Here is a 22,701-nt window from a genome sequence, read left to right on the forward strand (position 1 = left end):
AATATGGTACATCTTTATTATTTTAAGAATAATAAAATTACTTATTTTTTATATATCAAATTTATTAGTAGTTATACAAATATAAAAAACCAACACTTTTTATAACCTGAAACGTTTAAAGAAGGTAGTACCATATCTTTTGGTAGTGAAACAGACAAGCACTCATCAGTCAGTATTTTTCTGGAACGTACGCCGCTCTATCAAAACGGTTTCCTCATCCTCTCGTCTCCTGGTGGTGGTGATAACCCATCAATCAATAATTCACTATGGTCTTCTCATGGAATTGCGTCAGATTTCAGAGCTGTCGACCGCGGCGTTAATGCCACGGTGCGTGCCCTCACCTCACTCATCTCATCTGAGTTAAGTGAAGCCTTCAGAATTTTTAGGGTTCGGGCGGGGAATGAAAGCAATCTCCGCTCTTAGCACAAACCTCTACTTCTTGAACCAACCAATTGGTGATTTCTTTGTACTATTCCAATCCAGCTTCTAGTCTTCTAGAGTTTCATTTTGGGGGACTAAACTATCGCGCAACTTCATGCCCAAAAGTCTTAGTTTTTTTGTTTGCTGCGGAAAGCCCTTTGCTCCCAGTCTTAATATATTTGGTAGGCTATCTTAGCCTACCCGGCAAAAAAAGAAAGCCCTTTGCTAGCTGTACTATCTTATTGCCCAGAATCTCATTTCTTGAAGATATATTGATTCAGTCCCGACCTATTCTTGTCATGACATGGTGCGAATACTTTGCTATTGCAAGCTGACAATGATTCCCTGAAAGGTCTGTGTTTTCTTTCCTGTATATTAGTAAATTTGCAGTGTTTTATGGTTTATACATGTGTTAAAAAACTACAGAGTGGGTGAGCTTATTCGCAATTTTGTACGTTTTCAGTTTCAGGCCCCAGCTGCACACATGGACATGTATCACCCATCAAATATATGTCAGAATATGAATGGTATTATGAACATCTAATCTCTATCTCTCTGTCTCACACACATGGAATTATTCTTCTCGTCGCTGCAATGGCTACCGGTTCTATCTCCGGTCATCCTCTGTATCCTTCTCTTCTCCTATCTGTACACCATTCTGTGGCTAAGACCAGAGCGGTTGAGGCAGAAACTGAGGAGCCAAGGAGTGAAGGGTCCCAAGCCTTCTTTTCTCTTTGGAAACATACCAGAGATGAGGAGAATCCAGCAACTGACCAAGTCTGTGCAGGAACAGGAAGCAGGGACTAGTGACCGGGTTTCCTCAAATTATGTGGCTACTCTTTTCCCTTACTTCCTCCACTGGAGCAGAGTTTACGGTATGTTAAGAAACTTTTACTGCTTAATAGCTTTATTAAAAGAAAGTTTGTTAGACTCTTTTACGTTTGATGTTAAATGCAATTCATTAGATTCTTTTTAAAGGAATGTTGATATTGACCTGTTTTCCTCCAAATATCTCTTTTTTCTCACATGACAGGATTGCTTTTATTTTGGGGGGACACAAACTTATAATCAGAATGTTTTAGGTCCTTTTGTATTTTCAGATGGTAGTTTTCTCCGCAACCATCGAAAGATGGTTTTTTAGTAGGGCCTGTTTATGGATAGCTCATGGTCTTTCCTGCAGTTTCATATTCATTTTGTCAAAAGGTCTCATTTTTTCTCTCATTTTAAGCTATTAAGATATTTAAATTACTGAAAATTATTTTGTTGTGTGGTCTATAACCATTTATAGACTTGTGCTTTTTTTTTCCTTTTGATAACATGGACAGATGCCTTCTGCATCTCGTATTTAAAACTAAAGCTCGTGTGTTCCTGAAACATTGATGTTGTTTAGGCCCCATCTACATGTATTCCACCGGAAGCATACAAACTTTAAGTGTGATTGATCCAAACATTGTGAAGGAGCTGGCCAACTGCAAGTCTTTGGATGTCGGGAAGCCTAGCTTCTTGCAAAAAGAGCGTGGAGCTCTTCTTGGTTTGGGAATTTTGACGTAAAATGGTGATCTATGGGTACACCAGAGAAAGGCGATCGCACCTGAACTCTTCATGGACAAGGTTAAGGTAATTCAATTTTGATACTTATGTCTGCAGGCCATGTATCTGTCCAAGAACAATATTTTCTGGAGCAATTTACTACATGTTGCATGTACTAAAACTAAATTTGTTGTTAAAACAACATCCATAGGGAATGGTGAATTTGATGATGAAGGCTGCAGTGCCAATGTTGAACTTGTGGAAAAACGATGTTGAGGACAGGGGAGGCAGTGCAGAGATTGTGGTTGATGAGTTCTTGAGAAACTTTTCAGCTGATGTCATATCAAGGGCTTGTTTTGGAAGCAGCTTTAGTGAAGGCAAGGAGATTTTCATAAAAATACAGCAACTTCAGACAACAATGGCAAAACAAAATATGTTTATTGGTGTTCCTGGAAGTAGGTATGTTGCAGAAACTACACATTGACACATATAATAGTGTGTCTCTCATATTTAGAATATTTAAGACTTCAAAAGAAATACAGTCACTGAACTCAAATTCTGTTGTTGAGCACATGTGCTTGGAACTTTGTTCTGAACAGTATTTTTGTTTTCTTTTTAGTTTTTTTCCGTTTTCAATATGCAACTAGCTTACTCGGATCCAAAGCAAAGAATGGACATTGATTTTCTCAAATCATTACAACTCAGAAAATATATGTTACGGTTCTTGGTTTGCTCCAGTATCAGATTGACTTTTTATGGGGAGAGAAATATACAGCCTCTATTTTCTCTAGGGTAACTTACATTTCTCATTTTGGTCTGATATCATATAGGGTTAATATCATATACCTGCAATTTGTCAGTTCTCGTGCACGTGCATCATTCTAAACAGATATAAAGCCTAACATTTTTATCTAGAAACCGTGAAACACGATAGTAGATCCAAGAGAGTTATGTAACATGTATTTTCCGATAGAAACCATTACACAATTATATGAACATTACATCCATGAGGTTTTGGAAATAGTAACAAACTCATGGGATTAATAGGTGGTTTCTCATATTTTATCATCTTATTGTAATTGGTTAATTATTTAAGGATTTTTCCTTTATTGTTGTGCTGGACTGGCTAGGTATTTACCAACAAGGAGCAATAGAGAGATCTGGAATCTGGATAGTAGCATCCGTACCCTCATTTTAAACATAGCAAAGAAATATGAACATGATTCACCAACCACAGCGAACAAGGGTCTCCTGCACGCCATCATTCAGGGTTCTAAGGATGGCCCCTTCACTTCATGCACACGTGAGGATTTCATTGTCGACAACTGCAAAAGCATCTACTTCGCAGGGCATGAGACAACCTCGACCACGGCTGCATGGTGTTTGATGCTTCTAGCTTCACACCATGAATGGCAGTCCCGTACCCGGGTTGAATTGCTTGACATTTGTCAAGGGAGACCACTAGATTTTAACATGCTACGGAAACTGAAAACGGTATGCTTTCTCCTCTGATTCTCTTCCTGTAATAGAAGAGAAAGCAATTGTTCATTAGATTAAAGCAGCAAAATACTAGCCGCAGCTAACGGTTGTGTGTTAATGATGCTTGTTTCAGCTGACAATGGTGATCCATGAGACGCTCCGCTTGTACCCGCCAGCTGCTTTCGTCGTTCGGGAAGCTCTGAATGACATCGAACTTGGCAGCATCGACATACCAAAAGGGACTAACATCTCGATCCCGATCGCAATGGCTCACCGGGATCCTTCTGTATGGGGTCCTAGTGCCGACAAGTTTGATCCAGACAGGTTTGCCAACGGCATAGCAGGAGCCTGCAAGCCCCTTCATATGTACATGCCCTTCGGCGTTGGGGTCCGGACATGTGCCGGCCAGAATCTAGCCATTGTTGAGCTCAAGGTTGTTCTGTCACTCCTGCTGTCCAAGTTTGAATTCACGCTTTCTCCAAACTATGTGCATTGCCCTGCGTTCAGGCTCACTATCGAGCCTGGGGAAGGTGTCCCATTGATTTTCAGGGAGCTCTGATGTGCAATTATTTTCAGATGTATAAAGCTCTGTGCTTCCCATTGGTGTAGCTATCTGAATATCCGTGGAGTGCAAATTTGCGTTCTGTAGTAGTAAAAGATTAGCATATTTTAAGTGGAAATGTCAGGATGGCCGAGTGGTCTAAGGCGCCAGACTCAAGTTCTGGTCCTCGATGAGGGCGTGGGTTCAAATCCCACTTCTGACAATTTTTAGACAGAAATCTTTTAATTGAGTATTTCATCATTTTCTTTTTAATTGTTTTATTCTTTCATAGTTTTATTGTTTTATTCTTTCATAGCCTGCAGTCATCTTCATCTTGCTTCTGTAGTTGTATGCACATACTAGCCTGTGATGATTGATGAAATGTTTAATATTAGTATCAAGGACTTGGACTTAGGTCTCTCATCTCTGATGACTGATGAGATGTTTAACCATAGTATCAAAGATTGACAATAAGTAACATGCTCATTTCGAAATAAGGTAGATGCATAACCTTCCTCTTTTGTTAAATATGTTTATATGTTATTTGTGGAATAGGTTTTTTAGGAAACATTAACATATTTATCTTGATTTGTAATTAAGAGTATTATTATTAAAGAAAAAATTACCATACATTAGCGTGATAAAATTCATTTCTAAAAAAAAATTAGCGTGATAAAATTTGAAATGTGCTATTTGTAGCAATAGAATAAATCATCTTTTAATCTGAATTGCCTAGACCATATTTTAGCTTAACATAACACAATGGCTACGGTTATGGTTTTTATTCATCTTTTTTACCATCTTTTCCTCTTCCTAATCCATGTTGCCGCTGCCACCATGTTCACCGCTACTTTAGATGCCATCTTACCGCCATAACCAATGCTACATGACCTCGGTATCCTCTTGTTATATATTGTTTACCCTCTACTTTTAGCAAATTTAAATTTACTGTACATATTTGAACAGGTGTTTAGAGAGCATATTAAGCAGGAAGTTTAGGTACAACAGAGATGGATTTACCTTTATTTGTAATAAATAAATATTATCATCAAAATAGATAAATTTACCGTAAAAACCAAAATGATAGAATTTTACGATATGCATGTTGCTTTATGAAACTTCCTATAGTGTCGGATCAAATCAAATCGGCGGTGTTGAGGTAGCAGTGTAGCATTGTTTTCTCTCCTTATTATTGGGGATGGGGATGGCTACAATACGGTATTCCATTTTGAAACGAGATGATTCTAACAAGGTATTAAACACGATATCTCATTGATATCAGATCTAATACTGAAAACGAGATGATTCCTATGAGGTATCAAATATAATACCTCATTGGTACCAGATCTGATACTGGAACGAGATAATTTCGATACCTCGTTGGTATCAGATCTGATACCGGACTAGTACCAGGTGATACTAGTGTGGTAACATTTGATACTCAATTAGTACTTATTGAATCTCATCGTCATCGCAGCCGTCGCCGCTGCCGTCGTAGTCGTATCCCGTCGACAGTAGACCGTACTATAATATTTCCCCTTCTTATTTGCTCTCCCTCTCGTTACGTGGATCAATTTTGTGGCATTTTGAGATTCAATTTGCACCCATAGATATTTGCCAAAGATTAGTGCAATTGTTTTTATCCCTTTAGAAAAAGGAAAGTTGTCTACTACGATTGTGGAATGGTAATTTTCATCCAAATTATAATAAGCTCGCCTATTTCGCGGCAACGAGGCTACGCGCGCGCGTATTTTTCCCGCCCTTTTTCTTATTCTCCCTCGTTGGCTATTTTATTTCCCAACCCATCGATTCTTTTGTTTTTCACATGAGGAGGCTGCATCTATTTACTCAGCGTGCATCGGAATGACATTAGCAAATTAGTCATTCTATAGGGTGTTATCTAAAAAGTTCCCTTGTTTTAATAGGGGATTTGTCCCTGGCGGCGGAAGTGTCAGCCTCATCTTATTCGGCGCCCCCCCAAACCAAATCTCGCGCGGTGCGAGCAGCGAGTCTCCATCTTCACCAATCCAAGCTGAAAGGTGTGCTTTGCCATTTCCTGAACAATTTCTGATGCTTAATCTTGTTCTCCCAACGGATCTAATAAGTAACCTTTTGTACTTCTCATGTTAGGGTTAAGTTAGTATTGCCTCTCTTTTTTTAATGTGATTTTTCGACTTCTTCCACCTATTAAATCTCTAAATCTGCTTCTTTTACCATATGATTCCACTTTGCAGGTTGGCAAACTTGAAGCAACCTTTGTTCTGTTTCCTCACCCACTTTGTTAGATTGGACCTCATTCCCCTTATACTTTGGGGTTTGATTTCTGTTATTGTTGATAAGGAATAGTTAAGTTGGTTACATATCTGTTCAGTCTTGATCTCTTTTGTTTGTAAGTGAGGGATAAAATCATCTTTTCTAGCTACTACAATGTTTAGACACCTGGAGGATTTTGTAGGCGTGCTTTAATTTAATCTGTCCTTATAATGGTTTGATTAGGTTCTTAATTAGCAGACAATGTGTAACGTTGTATTTGTCAAGTCTCAATAGGACTATTCTCGATGTCTACAATATGTTTAAAAACACATATTCGGCATTTAAATAATAAAAGAATGCATGAGAAAATTCCTTGTAAGCACCTCCAAACTCAGCCAATGCCTTACATGCGTCTTAAAAATACTCAATCTCTCATGTGTTCTCAAGATTTATTTTAAACTCTTACATACTCGTTCGTACCCATCACGTCTAAGTTAAATATGTGGATGCATAGTTATAACAGCTTGTTAGATAAAAAAAAGAGACCAAATTGGAATATCCAAACCAGTGAATAACCAACCCAACTCTCTCCTGTCCTGTCTCTCGTCTCATCTTCACTGAAGCTGGGGGTGACAGATCGGGTGGCGGCTGGCTCGGGGACGGCTGGTTGCGGCGGCCTCTCCCCAGCACGGGAGACGGCGGCGACGGTCCCCAGCACAGGCGGCGGCTAGGGCGGCCTCTCCCTAGCCCTGGCGGCGGTCCCAGTCCCCAGCCCGAGCGGGGGCGGCCTCTTGTGACATTCCGTTGGGCGGCGCCGGCGCCGGCCTCCCCCATCCCAGGCAGCTGCGGCTCCCCAACTGGGGGCTACGGCGCTGGGGGCTAGCTCGTGCGACCACGGCTCCGGCTCCCCACCGTGCGACCCCGGCTCCGGCTCACCAGCCCTACAGCGGCGTCTCTAGCTCCCCTAGGTGGCAACCACTTCTCACTCTTCCCTAAAAAATTCATGGTTGGTTATTCACTGGTGCCTTCTCACTTAACCACGATAGTGCCGTGATTTAGATATTTCAGAATGCTTACTTATGCTCCATTTCAGATATGTGCAGCCAGTAACCAATAGCTTAATTGACTAATGAATACAGCTTTGTTTCCATACAACAAAAAAAAAAAGCTGACAAATGCTACGATCTTGTTATGCCTTTATTATATTACTAATGTGCTAGCTAGTATGATAGGTACTGTCATCAAATTAGCTGACAGAGTTTCGTTTTGGTAATGACAAATTAGCTTATGGAGTGGCTAAGTTCTGTGTTTTTTTGTTGAACTGAAGTGAAATGCTACTGTCAAGTTTTATACTGTGTACGAATGGTTGTTGTTTTACTGATATACTCGTATGGCAATGGTGCTTATGGTGTAACAAGTACTTGTTAATTTATTTAGTTTGTCAATTGGATTGTTATGTGTTTAAATGGTACTGTGATGTGACCATATACAAAGTATTTGACTTGTTTAAATGTATTGTGGTTTGCCAATATGGAAATGGTAATTTGGTGTACATGGTATTACCATGAAACTAATTGCATATTTTTAATGGATGCTCATGTTATTGACATGTACATATTTTTCACACTAGCCTTTTATATCTATTGTGCAAAACTGATCTGGGTACTGTCAGCTAGCTATATCCACTGTTTTTTTTTCAAAATTTATTTTATATTTTCTATCCACTGATTTTTGTTTAAAAAAATTGTTTTAAATTGTATCCACTGTTTATTCAGTTTTACTACCATAAAACACATATCATGTAACAACAATTCAATGTGTACCAACTTCTAATCTGCCAACTATGCACTCAAATTTCATATCCTCCACTCTCAATGGGCACAATGGACATTTCAAAGCAAACTAACACCAAAACTAAAGGAGGCATGATGGGAGGGATAGGTAGGGGTTCGAAATGAAATTTTGAGGGCACATAAGGGATTAGGTATTTTTGAGGTGCATATAAGGGATTGGCTGAGTTTGGAGGTGTACACAAGGAATTTTCCCAAAATGTGATATTGCTGTATTTATACTTGACTCAGAGTGATGGCTGAACAGTTTGAACTTTGGCCCCAACAAAAAAAAAAACTGTTATTGACAAAAAGGGCTTTTATTATATTAGATGATGTTAATAATTTCACTCAGTTTCTAACAAGTGCATAACTTGGGCAGTAGTGTTTTGTCGATTACCACTTTTTTTAGACAAGGGTATTTGACCTTGGGTGCTACTCAGGTCACTGCAACCACTAGGCTACATGCCCTTTCACTTGTCGATTACCACTTATTTTGCTTTAGTATCTCCTGGGACAGAAGGATCTGCTTTGGACTCTTTTTGAGTGTCCCTTGTTGTTTGGTAATCATTCTCTGTTATGTCCTGAGTAATTTGTGGTTTTTAATTTTTCTATTTCTTATTTTGCTGCAGGTTTTAATCTGCAAGTCACAGGACACATTACTCCCAATGGACCAAGGGGTGGATAAAAATGTTGTTGAAAATTCACTAGTTTCAAACTGTGATTTCCCTGTTGTAAAAAAGATGGAGAAGTGTGTGGGTGAAGAAGCTTCTGTCCAAGCTCCCTTGGAAAATAAGGAGGATGCAAAATCCCTTGGCATAGTATGTGATCATGAAAATAACAAGAGTGGTGTTGCTGAGGCCATTACCTCACCAAAGCATGAAGCAATTGAATCTTCTATCTCTATAAAGGTTGCAGATGAAAATCCTTCATATGGATGTCAGACACCTTGTGAAAGCATCTTTGATCCTTTTGCACCAGGAGCAGAGGAGGTAGCTTGTGCACCAAAGAAGAAGGTGATCAGGGCACCAGAGCTTCCTTCAAGAAGGCAGCTAAGTTTTGATTCAGGTGATTACCCTGTTAAAAGGTTGAGTTATGAATTTGATGATTGCGAGGAGGATGATCAGTTTCTTGAACGGATCTGCAAGATGTTTATTGATCTTATTATCTCAAATCAAGTGCTAGAGACAAATGGGAAGGATCTGGTAGATTCTAGTTCACCTGGAAGCTGTGAAACCCCTTCATTAGAACCTCTACTTACAGGCATCACAGATGCTTGCCCAGATGCGCCACTGAGACGATCTCTTAAAGTGGTGCAGCTTAGCCCAAGCATTTGTCGAAAGCTTGACTTTGATTCGGTGAGTCCAAGGTGTTTACTCGCTAAAGAGAATAAGTGATAGGCCTGCCTATCATGACACCCTGAAGATCTGCCCGGGAACAACATTTTGGGGCAGTTTTTGGCTACCAATTCAGTTGCCCTGTGCCAATATGGTTAACTTTGCTAACTGAACATGTAGGTAGTAATGCAAAAGAATTAGGAGACAGTTTAAGTTATACATGTAGCTTTTGTCAGTCTTCCTTTTAGCTGGGTTAGTTTAAGTTATACTATTAGAGTTGTGGTATTTGACCATGTACCTTTGTAAGTCTGAAATGAGTAGATGTCTGGTTGTACTAGTGAATCTGTTGCATTTTCATCATGGTTAATTATTCCTGTCTGGGTCGTCTGGATGTTGCTCATATGGATCAGTTGCCTTTTCTGTTTATATGAACTGGGAGATGATGTGCTTAAATATTTCAACCATGTGGTGAACAAATATGCGCTGTATCTCTAGTTGGTTGATGCCTCCGTTATAGGTGTGGTTAAACAGAGACCAGTGAATAGAGATCGTTTGGTTTAGATATATGGTTTTATTACTTGTTTCGAAATTTGACCAACTTGTAATGATGTTCATATTTGTAATTTGATTGTGTGAGGGATCCTAACTCGCATTAGCAGGTGAGAAAAGAGGCTATTTTTTCCCCTTTGGGTGTGTTGGCAGCTTTAGCCGTGTGCGCATGATCGTCAGACTAAGAAAGGTAATGTTTAGCTGAAGTTTGGAGCTCGGAGTAAACTCTAGTGTAAACATGATGGCTTCATACGTTGAACAAGTACTGTTTTGTGTATGTTTATACATGCAGTTTCATTATTTATTTGTCTAGCTTGTAATAACGTTCATATTTGTACTTGTGTTAGATTCCTAACTTTGTGTTATCTGGTCAAAAGTTATCGTTCGCTATTTCTGTGTTGGCAACTTGTTATTTGTATGTTTGTCAACTTGTAGCCGTGCGCATACTGTTGAGAGAAAGGTCAGTTTAACATATCATACTACTGTACGTATATGTATGTATACACAATGTGTATCCAAACTGACATACAAGTGTCAGGGAGTATATACATAGAATCAAATCATTCACAAAATTAGGAAAGAAATTCAATTAAAAGTTGTACAACTATATGAATTCCTGATTTGATATCTATAAACGTGACGTGCCGCCCGTGTTATTCTTGGTGTGCAACACGCGGATGCACGTGAACTCCCCCGTTTACAAAAGAAAGAAGAAAGCGAACACGGCAGCAGTGGCTTCTCGTATCGTATCGTGTTGTCTCACTCTCACATGCTGTCGCTGTGAAATGGAATCAACCAGCTCGCTAGAGCTTGGTCCGGTCGCTGCACTGCTGGCTCCGCACGCCCATCTCCGCCACGCCGAACACGAAATGGCAGTCGGAGTAGGCCACGGCGTGCCGCTTGAAAACCCCAAAGATGGCCACCCTCCCGGGGATCCGGGTGCTGGCGTCCAGCGGCACCGACCCGGCCATCACGTCGCCGATGAGCTGCGTCAGGTCCCCCGCGAACCGGTCGGCCTGCAGCGTGAGAGCCAACTGCACCGTGCCGTCGCCGCGGCTGGGGATGCGGCCGGGGTCGATCTCGGCGTCGCCGACGTGGGCGCCCCTGTAGGTGAGGTCGGTGTGGCCCCCCGAGGCGTAGGCGAAGGACGCCGGGTTGGGGTTGTGCACGGCCACGGTGACGAGCAGCGTGACGTTGAGCTGGATGGAGGCCGCCGGGAAGGAGAGGCGCGGGGCGACGCCGATGAGGCGGGTGGAGACGAGGCGGGTGGTGGGGTCGCGCACGCGGAGCACGGTGAGGAAGAGGACGACGAGGGTGATGGCCAGGAGGAGGAGCACTACCAGGGTGGCCAGCAGGCAGCAGCACAGGCAGCGCCGCCGCCGCTGCCTCCTGGCGGCCTCCAAGTCTTTGTGGGTTCGGAAGGGCGCCGCCGTGGTGGTGTTGGTGTGGGTGGGGAGGACGCCGCCGTTGCCGGAGGCGGTGGTGGAGGCCATAGCCGTGTCGGGAATTAATTCGGCGCGCGTGGATTGGATTATATTAGCAGCAAGCAAGAGCAACCCGGTTTGCTGCCGCTGGGTGTCGTGGAGGAAGTTAATGAGGCAGCGGGTGTTTGGAGTTAGTGGTTGGCATCAATGGAATGGAATGGAATGGAGGAGTGTTGACGCGCAATGGATGCCGTTGCGTTCGGCTGAATTTGGCCTTCTTCCTTAGCGTCATCGCTGAAATTTTAGTCCACTGTTCGCCGTTAAACAACGACGACATGGCTTCTTTTTTATACAATCCTGGACACTTCATCAGTTTACTTCTTAGTACTTCTTTTTTAATTCGAAACGGCTAAACGGAATTTACGTCTACAGAACTATTAAATGACATGAAAATGCTAGTGGGCAAACATGAGTGCTTCCGTGAGCAGCAAAATTCGGGAATCCAGTGCGCGCGCGGCGTGAAAGCAAAGTGCAGGAAGTTAATGAGTTTGCGGGTGTTTGGTTGGGGCATCAATGTGAATCTCCTCTCGTTGACGCGCCGTTGCACTTGATTTCGCTTCTGCACCGGTGGAAAATACTGCACTACTGCTGGCTGTGCTGTTAATGTTAAACAACAATTACATCACGGCTTTACTTGTGCTATATGTCATGGACACTTGTTTCGTCAGTCTACTTGTTCTATTTCTAACCGAAATTGCATCTACATAATTACGAGCACAAAGCAGTGGATTGCTTGCTATGACAACAACCGACTACCTTCTTCTAAGCAGGAGTATATACATGTAGCTGCGGATCGGAAGCCCCCCCCCCCCCCCCCCCTTAATGCATCAGCGTCGGTCGGGTCGGAGTCGGCACAGACCACACATCCATACCTTCGGTCTTCATGTTCCGTTGCGTGTCACCATCCAGCACTAATCAGTCCCCTCACCTTCGGTTGCCCTTTCCACACTCGTATCCGTCCCGCAATCAACTTCTTCTCTATTGGAAAATTCCATGCTCCCATCTTTTACGGATATGAACACACACATTTTGTACTTATAATCAAAATTTTAAATTTCTAGGATTGATTTTTAGGGTTTTTTTCATCAAAGTTTATTTTTCAGCTTTGAGTTTAGATCGTTAAATATAAAAATTTCATTCATAAATTATTTTTAGTTTGAAAAAAAGCCAAACAATCACCGTTATGCTGAATTGTTCTGGAGAGTTTTTGTCATAGCTAAAGCGTTTTAAGCCACTGAAAATACACACCCGCATGCACACGTAGTTAACATATTTTTTATGCTAATACCTGTTTAACATATTTTCTATGTTTGATCAGCCGAGAGTGCCATCGTACTACAGGAGCTGGCCCTAACACATCCATACTCCTACTTTGGTTCCAGATTACCTGCACAATATGCATCTTAACGTTTTCTTCGCAACATGTGACGCTTGCTGCTCAGACTGTCCAATCGAAAACATCCACTTCCCCTCTCAGTGGTTTAGGGTACCATTTACGTTCGTGCAACTTCATCCTAAAATACAAATCTAAGTTGTTTACCATGATTTGGGATTAAGAAAAAAATACGATGTCTCTTGCTCCCTCCGTATCATAATAATCTCATTTTTCCGTGTCCAGCATTTGACCATTCGTCTTATTTGAAAAATTTGTACAAAAACTTAAAAAAATTAGTCACGTATAAAGTACTATTCATATTTTATCATCTAGTAATAATAAAAATATTAATCTTAAAAAAATTCAAATAAGAAAAATGGTCAAAAGTTGGACACGGAAAAACGAAAAATAAAGTTATTAAGGGACAAAGGTAGTAGTAAATTAGAAATTGATGGGTGGAAGGGTATATATGGATAAAACATGAAGAATTTTGAATGGGAGGGGATTGATGTGACAAGTAATATTATAAATAATGTCACATATACTTATATTTGATAAAATTAAAATTCCAAAAATTGATGTATTTTGGAATAAAGGGAAATTAGTTTTTACAAAACAAGTTCATCTAAGCAGCTGAATTACCCTGCTCAACACACCTCACCATCTGATTAGTTTGTTACAAACAGTGCTTTGGTCACTTCTTCAGGTCCAAGCAAATCTGCCTTACAAGTTACAACCACATCAAGGAAATCCATTTCCTCGTCTCAAAAACAAATGATTGAATACAACTGCTGCAGTCTTCAATTTGCAACGTACTGTTAGTTCAGTAATTTTAGTCTATCAACTAGTTTGGATAAAACTCCTTTTCAAGGCTGTTAAGACATTTTGGCATTTCTGCCTCAGTCAATGAGCTTACAATAAAATATCAGAAAGGGAGTTTTCTGTAAGTGTTTCAGTGTTTGTTTTTAGTTCAACCTACAACCCCATACGCAGTCCCCTGTCAAGCACATCAAATAAAACATTTAGTCAAGTTCTATGGGCCCTTTCAAGTTTCAGCTGGAAAGACAAATTGGCACCAATACCTCCTGTATCCAGTCTCAATTCATAGTAGAGTTCATAATCACAAGTGCAGCCTCACTTTGACATTAGTTACTCAACTACTCGTTAATCATTATGACAAGTCAGCTAGAACCTTCAGGAGCCTGGAACTGTCCCTAGAGCTATCCTTCATCAATGTCTCAACAAGGAAAGGTACAACTCAAGCATTCTCCAAATGAACTGGGTTCACCAACATTTTCAACAACATGAAAGGACTACTAGCAACTGAAGATTTGTCTCCTTCGGCTAGCAAAATGTGTAAGCATTCCAAACAACTGACACATTGTACTACCTACAGTTTTTTGTGGTATGTCAGACATTGCCTAACTTTGTTATAAAAAGATTGGACACCAGCCAAACATACAATTAACCATAGCACAATATTTGCAATGATGTAAGAATGCAATCTTGTAGCTTTAACTAGCCATAGTCATTCACTCAGACTACAACAAGCTAAGCTATCAAGTGTACATACTTGTAACCAATAAGACATGAAGCATTTCAATAATAGTATAACACAAATAACTTATTCACAAGGCAAAACAAAGGTAATAACTTAAGAGTAGCTTCTACAGACTGTAGCACACCCTTTTTTCATCATAGAATTAATCCCATCCCCTAAAAACAAAAATACAAGAGAAGAAACTTCAAAGCTTGAAGCATTCCTCAACTTCTTGATGAAACTGAGACCGAGCTCTCAAATGCAGACCCCATGTGATTGATGACAAACCCGTAAATCTTGCACTTCAACTGCTCAACCTTATCCTTGGTTGTCGCCTCTTCAGCAATCTTGCCTACTCCATCCAACCAGTCACTGATCTTCTTGAACTGGGACAGTACCATTGTTATGTGGCTGCTCTGCTTTCCCCTACTTGCAATATTTTGATCTTCAAACAGGTGGAAACCCAAATCCATTGCCTCGTCCACAAATTTCAGGAACCACGTATGCATCTCACGGCACAAGGTCGTGGCAAGATCAGCCGTCTCGTTCACGCCCTGAGTTTTATTCCATGTGCAGGCTGCTGTAGGGCTTGGTGAGACCTTTGACTGGACCTTTGCAGGAGCTCCATGTGACTGCCTCTTGGACAGGGTTGTTTTTGGAGGTTCCACCACCGAGAGAACCTTTGGCTTATCAGCACCTCTCTTCCGAGAGAATGATTCAGGTGCCCTATTCATTAACTTTAGGACTTCAAGATCAGTTGCCAATGCTGCTTCAACCCAATGGGTAGTTGAGTTCTCCCACAATACAGTTTCAGTTCCACTGGTGGCAATAGACTCAGAAATTTTCTTCCACTTGAGAGTATCTTCATAGATAGCAAGGAAAATGTCTACTGTCGGAAGGGGATTGGAGGTTTTCGATGCTGAAGAAAGTTCAGAAAATTTACTGTGGACAGAAGCAAGCTGAGTGTTAGGATCACCAATTTTGTGCTAAATTAAATACCGGGACACAAGTTAGCTTTTGATTACCTTAGGTTCCTGATAACAGATTCAGTGATCAATGCCTCCTGCAGAGCATCAACTGCAGCAATTGCTGCTGCATGTCTTCGTTCACTGGCTTCCTGCAAATTCAGAGATGAGGTGTGGATAAATGGATGACGATTTGATCATTGCCAAAAAAAAAATGAATTGGGAGTGCTTACCTTCCCCATCTTTGACAGTACATCAGAAACTCCATCTAATGAAATGGTTCCATCGGTCCATTTCGGATCATGAAGCACAATTTTTGGAGCCGCGGCTTTCGTCTTTACTGATGTAGACTCTGTCTTCTTCCGTGGCTTTGGCTTCTCATCTACAGATGAATCTCCATCATTACTGGATAGTTCTGTTGTAACATCACTTAGTCGCCGAGCCATTGCTTCCTGGAGTTAAATAAAAAAGTTAATTTTTTTGTTGCACAGGTACATGACCACATACAAAGATGCAAGCAAGCAGCAGTTGCATCTGAACGAGCTGCCCTGAAGTAATAGATAATAAATCACTTACATATGTAAAGAAAATAAATATTCAATGCTTTCAATTTTTCTTTTTTCCTCAACAAGCATTTGAAGTAACACAAAGGAAATCATACCATTTTGCAAATTTGATCATATGGTTGTACTGATCGATTTCAACTTAGCACGCTTTTAAACCTAGATCATGTACTAATTGAATTAGTTTCCACTAGTTTCCTACATGGTCTCCTAGCGAACAAAATCAATGCGCGGTGTGTGTATAATTGCATAGCAATACTAGCATAGCAAGTACATTTCTAAGACATCAATCGTGACATAGTGTAACATGATCCTGACCTGTGTCCTCAGAATAGTATCCTTATCCACCTTGACCTTCGATTTCATCACAGAGCCAGCCGCCGCTGCTGTTGAGGTATTGTCCCAGCTCTTCCTCCCCGGCTTAACTGCGGATCCATTCGTCAAATCTGTCATTTTGGAGATACCAGCCACCTTCTTCTTGCTGCTACCTTCCCCGGACAACCGCCGTGAACTTGGCGACAGTGACGCGCGCCTCCCTCCTGGCGCGGGCGACGCCGCCCCTTTCCTCCCTCCTACGGGTGACGGCTGCCTGTACCTTGATGGCACGACGATCGCCGGCTCCCTCGCTGTGCGGCGGTTCTCCTCCTTAGCTGCGGCAAGACTAGGCACCACGCATTTGGATGGTGCAGGTGATGTTGCCCTGGACGTGCCCCTGACTGCAGGCGATGATGGTCGGGAGGCGCCCTTCACCGAGGGAGACGAAGGCCGTGACGCGCCCTTCAGCGCAGGCGATGGATCGCGCTGCTTGGACGGCGCCGGCGAGGAGAAGCGGCGCTTGGCGGCCGAGCTGGCCGGGAGCGCCGCAGCCTCTGGAACGTTCTTGGGAGCAACAACCGTCCTCTTGACGGCATCCGTCGCGTCGGACTGCCCCACATTGCCGGAACCGGATGGCATGAGCGGCGGCGCGGCGTCGGAGTGCGAGCCAGGCTGGATGACGTAGCCGCGGGAGCAGGCGGCCGGGCGAGCGACGAGCGGCTCCGGGGTGCCGACGAAGGAGACGCTGCGGGAGGAGGGCACGGGGCGGATCCCGAGCGCGCGGGGCACCGGGCGGGCGAAGCGGAGGCGGTCGAGGTGGACGAGGTGGCCGACGAGCTGCGGGCGCGCGGAGACGAGGGCGTCGGCTTCGTCGGCGGGGAGCTGGACGTAGGTGGAGTGGAGGCCGTCGGAGAGCTGGAGGAGGAAGCCGTTGGGGGGCCAGAGGGAGTCCGCGGTGGAGGCGGTGAGGGCGGGGACGACGGCGGTGACCTGGAGGACCGGGGAGCGGTGGTCGCCGGCGACGCGGTCGTCGGTGTGCATGGCCTGCAGAAGCTTGAGCAGCACCCCCGGCGTGACCGAGGCCATGGCCGGCGGCGGCGGCGATGGTGATGGAGAGAGAGATTTGGGGGGAAGGAAGGAGACGTTGGAATGGGCGTCGCTCGCGAGTGGAGAGAAGTTTTCGAATTTCGAAAGGCCCGCTGCTGCGTATCGTCGTACTATGAGCCATGTGACAGGTGGGACCCACCCACCCGATTCATTTCTGTCCAATGACGTGGGGACGGCCAGGGAAGTGTAAATGGGCTTTCGAATTCCAAGGCTGGATTGTTGGGCTTTTGTTGTAGGGCCGAAATCCATAGAGTGGATCAGAATTGTGGGCCACCGTAAGTCGCATGATGGGCCAAAAATGGGACTACGTTGCAGTAAAAGAAAAACAAAAGGTAAACGCTTCCATTAATGGCGATCCAAGATTTACACGTTGTACTGTCTATAAGCGTCTGTATGTTACGATGCTTGCAAAAAAGACCCAGCTCATCTAACAGAACGCCATAGCGTCTCTTCGTGAAGAGACGGCAGAGGTACGTGCTCCAATAACAAATCGACACCGCTAACACTGTTATACGCCGCGTCTCGTCTATTTGCTAGCACCATTGATTATCTTGATTTATGTGTTAAAAGATAAATTAAATGTTTTGCAGATAAACAAATAGACAAGTCATTGTACAATCTATTTACTTACTTGCTAAGTAAGATAATATACTACTCCGTCTGTCCTACGATAAATGTTTTTTTATTGTTTATGTACAACATTTAATCGTATATATTATTTAAAATTATTATTATTATTATTATTAGATGATAAAACACGAATAATATTTTGTGTGTGACTATTTTTTTCATAAATTTTTAAACCAGACAAAGGATCAAATTTGGACATAAAAATTCATAAATGCATTTATATTGGGACAGAGGCGGTAGTAAAATGCAAAGGTATGAAAGGCTTCGTGTATATATATATTTAAGGGTGGACAAAAAGATGGGAGCTCATGGCTCAAATCAGCTCATATGAAGCTCGGCTTGATAGTAAAAATGCAAAGATATGAAAGGCTTCCTATCAATTATTTATGAGCAAAATTTTTATATACTTGTTTTCAGTGATCTAAAGTAAATCATAGAAAATAAACTACGATAAAAAACCTAAAAAAATTTCAGATTTAACTTTTAAGTTTTAACTTATAAATAAATATAAGTGAAAAGATGGACTTAGTTTTCAGGTCGCATCGCATGATGCCAGTGGGTATAGAACGGGAGGGTTTGACTGGTGACAAGGTTTGATTTAATGGCTAAACTTTATTTAGTTTTTCCGAGAATTTCCTATTTCAAATAATGCAATCAATGACAATACTGGAATTAAGTTTGTTGCATCTTCACTATTAAATGAATGACAGATCGGCGTGTTGGAATATTAAGTGAATTATACTCTTTTTCTTATCAACTTAAGTCTTTTTTTTGTTTAAATTTGGTTGGTGTATATAACTTAATGTGGCGGCATTAAACCACGTTCAAATCTTGGCTAACACATAATTAAATAAAAAATAGTATAGTCCATCACACTTTCTCATAAATTGGTTGGTGCATGCAGCTCAGTACGGCTCAAAGAGTATAGCACACTCTTACGAAGTTTGTAACAGAAAATGTTGTCGGATTTGCGCCGGTTGAGCTTAATAATACATGGTTGTAACTGGCGCTGAGGGCTGCCATCATCTAATTAGTCCAAACGGGCATCACAAGTCTATAAAAAACACACGTTTTACTCCATAGCTTGTACGACTCCCAACAGGGAATATTAGGTATTCATCCTGACTTTTCTCTCTCAAGTTATCTTCCTCCTCAGCTCTCTCCTCATCAAGCCTCTGAATCACATTATGCATGACTCACATTCCAAGACTTTTGGTGTTGGTTTGGCAGTGGCATGGACGCCAAACCAACCATCCATAATCCACTGTTATCTCTTCTTCCGATGAACCAAACATATATCCATAATCCATTGTTTTCTTTCTAGGACTTCTGTTTTCACACACATTGTGTTTCTTCTCACTGAGAAATGAAAATTTTAAAGTTTTCTGATTTTTAGTAGCTATTTAATGGTATAAATGATGAAATTAATTAATATAGAGTTAAAAATCTATTTTAGAAATATAAGATAATAAACGTATATACATATTTTTTTAATAAAAAACATACCGATGAGTAGTTTAGAAGCGTGTGTGCGAAGGCAATGAAATATATGGGAAAAATTGAGAAAAAACGCAGCCATAGTACTGCCATCAGCAGTACTACACGAACAGAGCAATTCTAGATGAAGATAATCATGGAGTATAACCTGTGTCGCGTGTTAATTGTGGAAGGTACTGTCAAAGAAAAAGTGCACAAAGCGGTCCTAAAAGAGCATGTCCAGTCAGCAAAAAACATCAGTCAAAAGGATGCTTACGATCATTAGTAAAGATGTATGTCATCATGCATGGAGGACTGGTTTTTCAGCAAATGTTCTTCAGACGTCTCCATCTCTTCTCTCTTGTCACTGCATCTTTATTCGGAGAGCATGCAGTCATTGATCTTGTAATAGCGGCATATCCTATTAGTATCGCCTTTGCTGTTTGGTTTGAGAATGTCACAAATCGAGATTACCCACAGCAAGTGTTTCTATCGATATTTACTTTACTGACCAGTCATATATACTACGTACACGACCCACTGAAGATCAACATAGTATCCCGTTCCAAAATATAAGTATTAATTCGTGTTTTTTGAAATAAACTTAGACACACCAGCCCTATGTCTAGATTCATTTCATGGAACACGCCAAAATATATATTAATATTTTGAACCGATAGAATATTATTTAGATAATGAAAATTGTTTAAATCTTCTGTCACTGCTGATAATAACACAGCTAATAAATCACAAATCACAGAGTATCCTCTTAAAAGAAAAAATATCGAGCGATGGGACAAATCTCCAGCTCCTCTCAAATGCTGACCAGTTGAATTAAAACGCATAGGTTCTACTGACTCTGATTTATAACTCGCAAGACTTTTTGCCATCTGCTAGATTTATATGGACACCGATAAAACTATATATATACACAAATAATATATATACATTGATCAATAGATAAATCTAAGTATAGCTAAAACTTCTCACAATATAAAATTAAATAGAGCCTTTCTGATACCAATTGTAGAATCGTAAATAGTCTTTTCCACCCCAAAAGTTAGCTATTGAGGTGAGAGCTCCCCCACTATTCAACATTTTAGCCTATGTAGGACTATTCAAATCTTAGGTCCTTTGCCCTTTCACAACCAATATAGGACTATTCAACATTTTAGCTTAGGAAGAGTATCCCTAACAGCTCATCTAAATTTGATCATCCATATCTTCATTTGGATGATCATCTAAAACACTTTTATCTTTCATATCCCTTTATACTCCAACAGATCATCTATATATGATATCCTCTGTATCTATTTGGAGGATTGGAGAGAGAACATCTAAATATAGAGTTTCTCTCCTAATATAAATGACATCCAAAAATAGATGATGAGATAGATGTTCTGCTAGAGTTTAATTTTTACTTTTCATTCTCTATTTTTAGGATGGAGGATAGAATGGATGAGCTGTTGGGGATGCTCTAATTATAAAAGTGTAGCATCTCTGTATGCATAGTATCATGCTCTTGGGCTGATAGGATCAAAGAGTAAGTATGGAGCCAGTTGGTCGACATGAGTACGAATGTATGATAGATTGATAGGTAGTAGTTTTGTTTTGCATATAATTAAAAGGATGCTTATTGTTTAAGCAAGCAATAAAAGTTAGCATATGGAGTACTATCTACATAAGAATATGAACTGGTGTATGGATCAGAAAGGTTCAAACTAATCCGACTTGTCACGTCTGATATGTCATTTGTTTTAACTAGTTACTTCATCATGTTTTATGTTACCTCGGAATTGGGAGCATAGTTGTAACTTGAAAGCAACTCAAAGTTGACAAGTATAGAAGCTCCCTTGATTGCTTTGTTCGTGCTTTTCTAAAATGAGCGAAGGACAAGAAGATGACTTGGCCTACTAAACTGTCAGCCACCGTTTTCTTGAAAAGTTGGGCAAATTCGGCGGCTACAAGTGCAAAAAGTTCGCCCAAGGGCAACGATGCACGTACAATGGCGCATGCAAGCCTGAAAATGACACTCTGAATTTGTATCGATGAGCAGAGATGGTAAGGCCACGTTAGTTTTCAAAAAGTTTTTCCAAAAACATCACATCAAATCTTTGGACATCTAAATAAATCATTAAACACAGATGAAATATAAAACTAATTGCAAGAAATCTTGAGACGAATCTTTTGAGTCTAATTAGTCTACGATTAGGCATAAGTGCTACAGTAACCAACATGTGGTAATGATGGATTAATTAGGCTCAAAAGATTAGTCTCGCTGTTTCTAGGCTAGCCATGAAATTTATTTTTTTATTCGTGTCCAAAAACCTCTTTTGATATCCGGTCAAATATTCGACGTGACACCTCTCCAAAACGTTTCTGTCGTCTAAACGTGGCCTAGGTCTACCAATCATGCATGCATTTTTCTGCTTTTCTGCGCAGTACTCGATACGAATTAATCTGCCTAAAACTTTCATCATAAACAAGGCTACCTGACTCTGTTTATGTATGATAGGTGATAATTAATTGTTGCCTTGTTGGAATGACAATCTCTCTGACTGACTTGGCCCGTTAAATTAGTCCATCGCCAAGCATGTCAACAACGTACTATATATGTGTCGGACGGATCGAGTAGCCCGTAACCAAGTACTCCAACGCTGAACAAAATGCATGATCCTCTGCTTATCGTCAAGTAGAAAACGCTGAAAAAGTGATCAATTCTCTGTTTACCGTCTAGAAAAAAAGTGCACAAAAATAGTACTACTTGCAAGAAAGGACCCTCCATCTCCAGTCAGCAAAAGTTACTAGTAATATTCAGGGATACTAATTCTGTGGGAAAATTGTCTGCATCATGTTCATGCATTTTGTGCTTTGCAAGGGGCATAGAATGCATGTTTATCTATGTAGTTTTGAGTTTGATTTTTCTCTAGCTGCATGAACAGTCGTGACTAATCTAATCTACAAGGGAAAACAGAGAAAGATGTAGGCAAAATTATTTTTCCGTTTTATACTGTAGCGATTACGCGTGGATCAGAACTAGTGCTGAATATGTAATGCAAACAAACAAATTAAGGACCACATGGGCAGAAGATGTATCGTCTCTGTTGATGGACAACAACAACACATGGATAGCTAATCCTTGCGGGTAGGCACCAGCTGCCTTTTCTCTTTAATTCGTCGTCTGAAACAACAAGGAAAACGTGATGGTTGTTTGATGGTATGATACGAGCAATAGCATTCTGCACTGCACTGCACTGCACTGCACAGTACACACCCAGACCCAGGATGCTACTAGACCTCTTGCAAAC

At 41.2% G+C, this 22,701-nt stretch overlaps 4 protein-coding genes and 1 non-coding gene across 5 annotated transcripts; 3 read left to right on the forward strand and 2 right to left on the reverse strand.

The window, feature by feature from the left end:
• Window positions 1–181: 181 nt before the first annotated feature.
• On the forward strand, window positions 182–4,256 carry LOC102702605 (cytochrome P450 714C2-like). The gene is given in 7 exon segments (XM_015842333.2): window positions 182–327; window positions 702–772; window positions 884–1,295; window positions 1,811–2,037; window positions 2,162–2,409; window positions 3,081–3,444; window positions 3,563–4,256. Coding segments are annotated over 5 exon segments (1,572 nt in total). The 5' UTR covers window positions 182–327; window positions 702–772; window positions 884–988; the 3' UTR covers window positions 3,989–4,256.
• TRNAL-CAA lies at window positions 4,111–4,193 on the forward strand. Its single transcript has one exon. It is a non-coding gene; the product is annotated as a tRNA-Leu (tRNA).
• Window positions 4,257–6,805: 2,549 nt separating the features above from the next.
• On the forward strand, window positions 6,806–9,867 carry LOC102702887. Its single transcript, XM_006662620.3, has 2 exons — window positions 6,806–7,191; window positions 8,685–9,867. The coding sequence occupies exon 2, from the start codon at window positions 8,721–8,723 to the stop codon at window positions 9,447–9,449; it is 729 nt and encodes a 242-aa protein (XP_006662683.1). The 5' UTR covers window positions 6,806–7,191; window positions 8,685–8,720; the 3' UTR covers window positions 9,450–9,867.
• Window positions 9,868–10,510: 643 nt separating this feature from the next.
• Window positions 10,511–11,608, reverse strand: LOC102703157. Its single transcript, XM_006662621.3, has one exon. The coding sequence runs from the start codon at window positions 11,429–11,431 to the stop codon at window positions 10,742–10,744; it is 690 nt and encodes a 229-aa protein (XP_006662684.2). The 5' UTR covers window positions 11,432–11,608; the 3' UTR covers window positions 10,511–10,741.
• Window positions 11,609–14,393: 2,785 nt separating this feature from the next.
• On the reverse strand, window positions 14,394–17,266 carry LOC102715704 (treacle protein-like). Its single transcript, XM_006663103.3, has 4 exons — window positions 16,184–17,266; window positions 15,536–15,754; window positions 15,363–15,454; window positions 14,394–15,279 (listed from the first exon to the last, which is right to left on the reverse strand). Exons 1-4 carry the CDS (start codon window positions 17,264–17,266, stop codon window positions 14,562–14,564), a joined length of 2,112 nt encoding a protein of 703 aa, XP_006663166.2. The 3' UTR covers window positions 14,394–14,561.
• Window positions 17,267–22,701: the final 5,435 nt, after the last annotated feature.

This window comes from Oryza brachyantha, chromosome 11 (genome assembly GCF_000231095.2).
Source record: "Oryza brachyantha chromosome 11, ObraRS2, whole genome shotgun sequence".
Lineage (NCBI taxonomy): Eukaryota > Viridiplantae > Streptophyta > Magnoliopsida > Poales > Poaceae > Oryza > Oryza brachyantha.

What these genes read in the sequence shown, in the direction of transcription:
- LOC102703157 (XM_006662621.3), bottom strand. Translation starts at nt 11,431, where the DNA reads ATGGCCTCCACCACCGCCTCCGGCAACGGCGGCGTCCTCCCCACCCAC.
- LOC102715704 (XM_006663103.3), bottom strand. Translation starts at nt 17,266, where the DNA reads ATGGCCTCGGTCACGCCGGGGGTGCTGCTCAAGCTTCTGCAGGCCATG. An exon ending in ATACTATTCTGAGGACACAG is followed by an intron (nt 15,755 to 16,183) that starts GTCAGGATCATG and finishes ATTTAACTCCAG; the next exon opens with GAAGCAATGGCTCGGCGACT. An exon ending in TCTGTTATCAGGAACCTAAG is followed by an intron (nt 15,280 to 15,362) that starts GTAATCAAAAGC and finishes TTCTGTCCACAG; the next exon opens with TAAATTTTCTGAACTTTCTT.
- LOC102702887 (XM_006662620.3), top strand. Translation starts at nt 8,721, where the DNA reads ATGGACCAAGGGGTGGATAAAAATGTTGTTGAAAATTCACTAGTTTCA.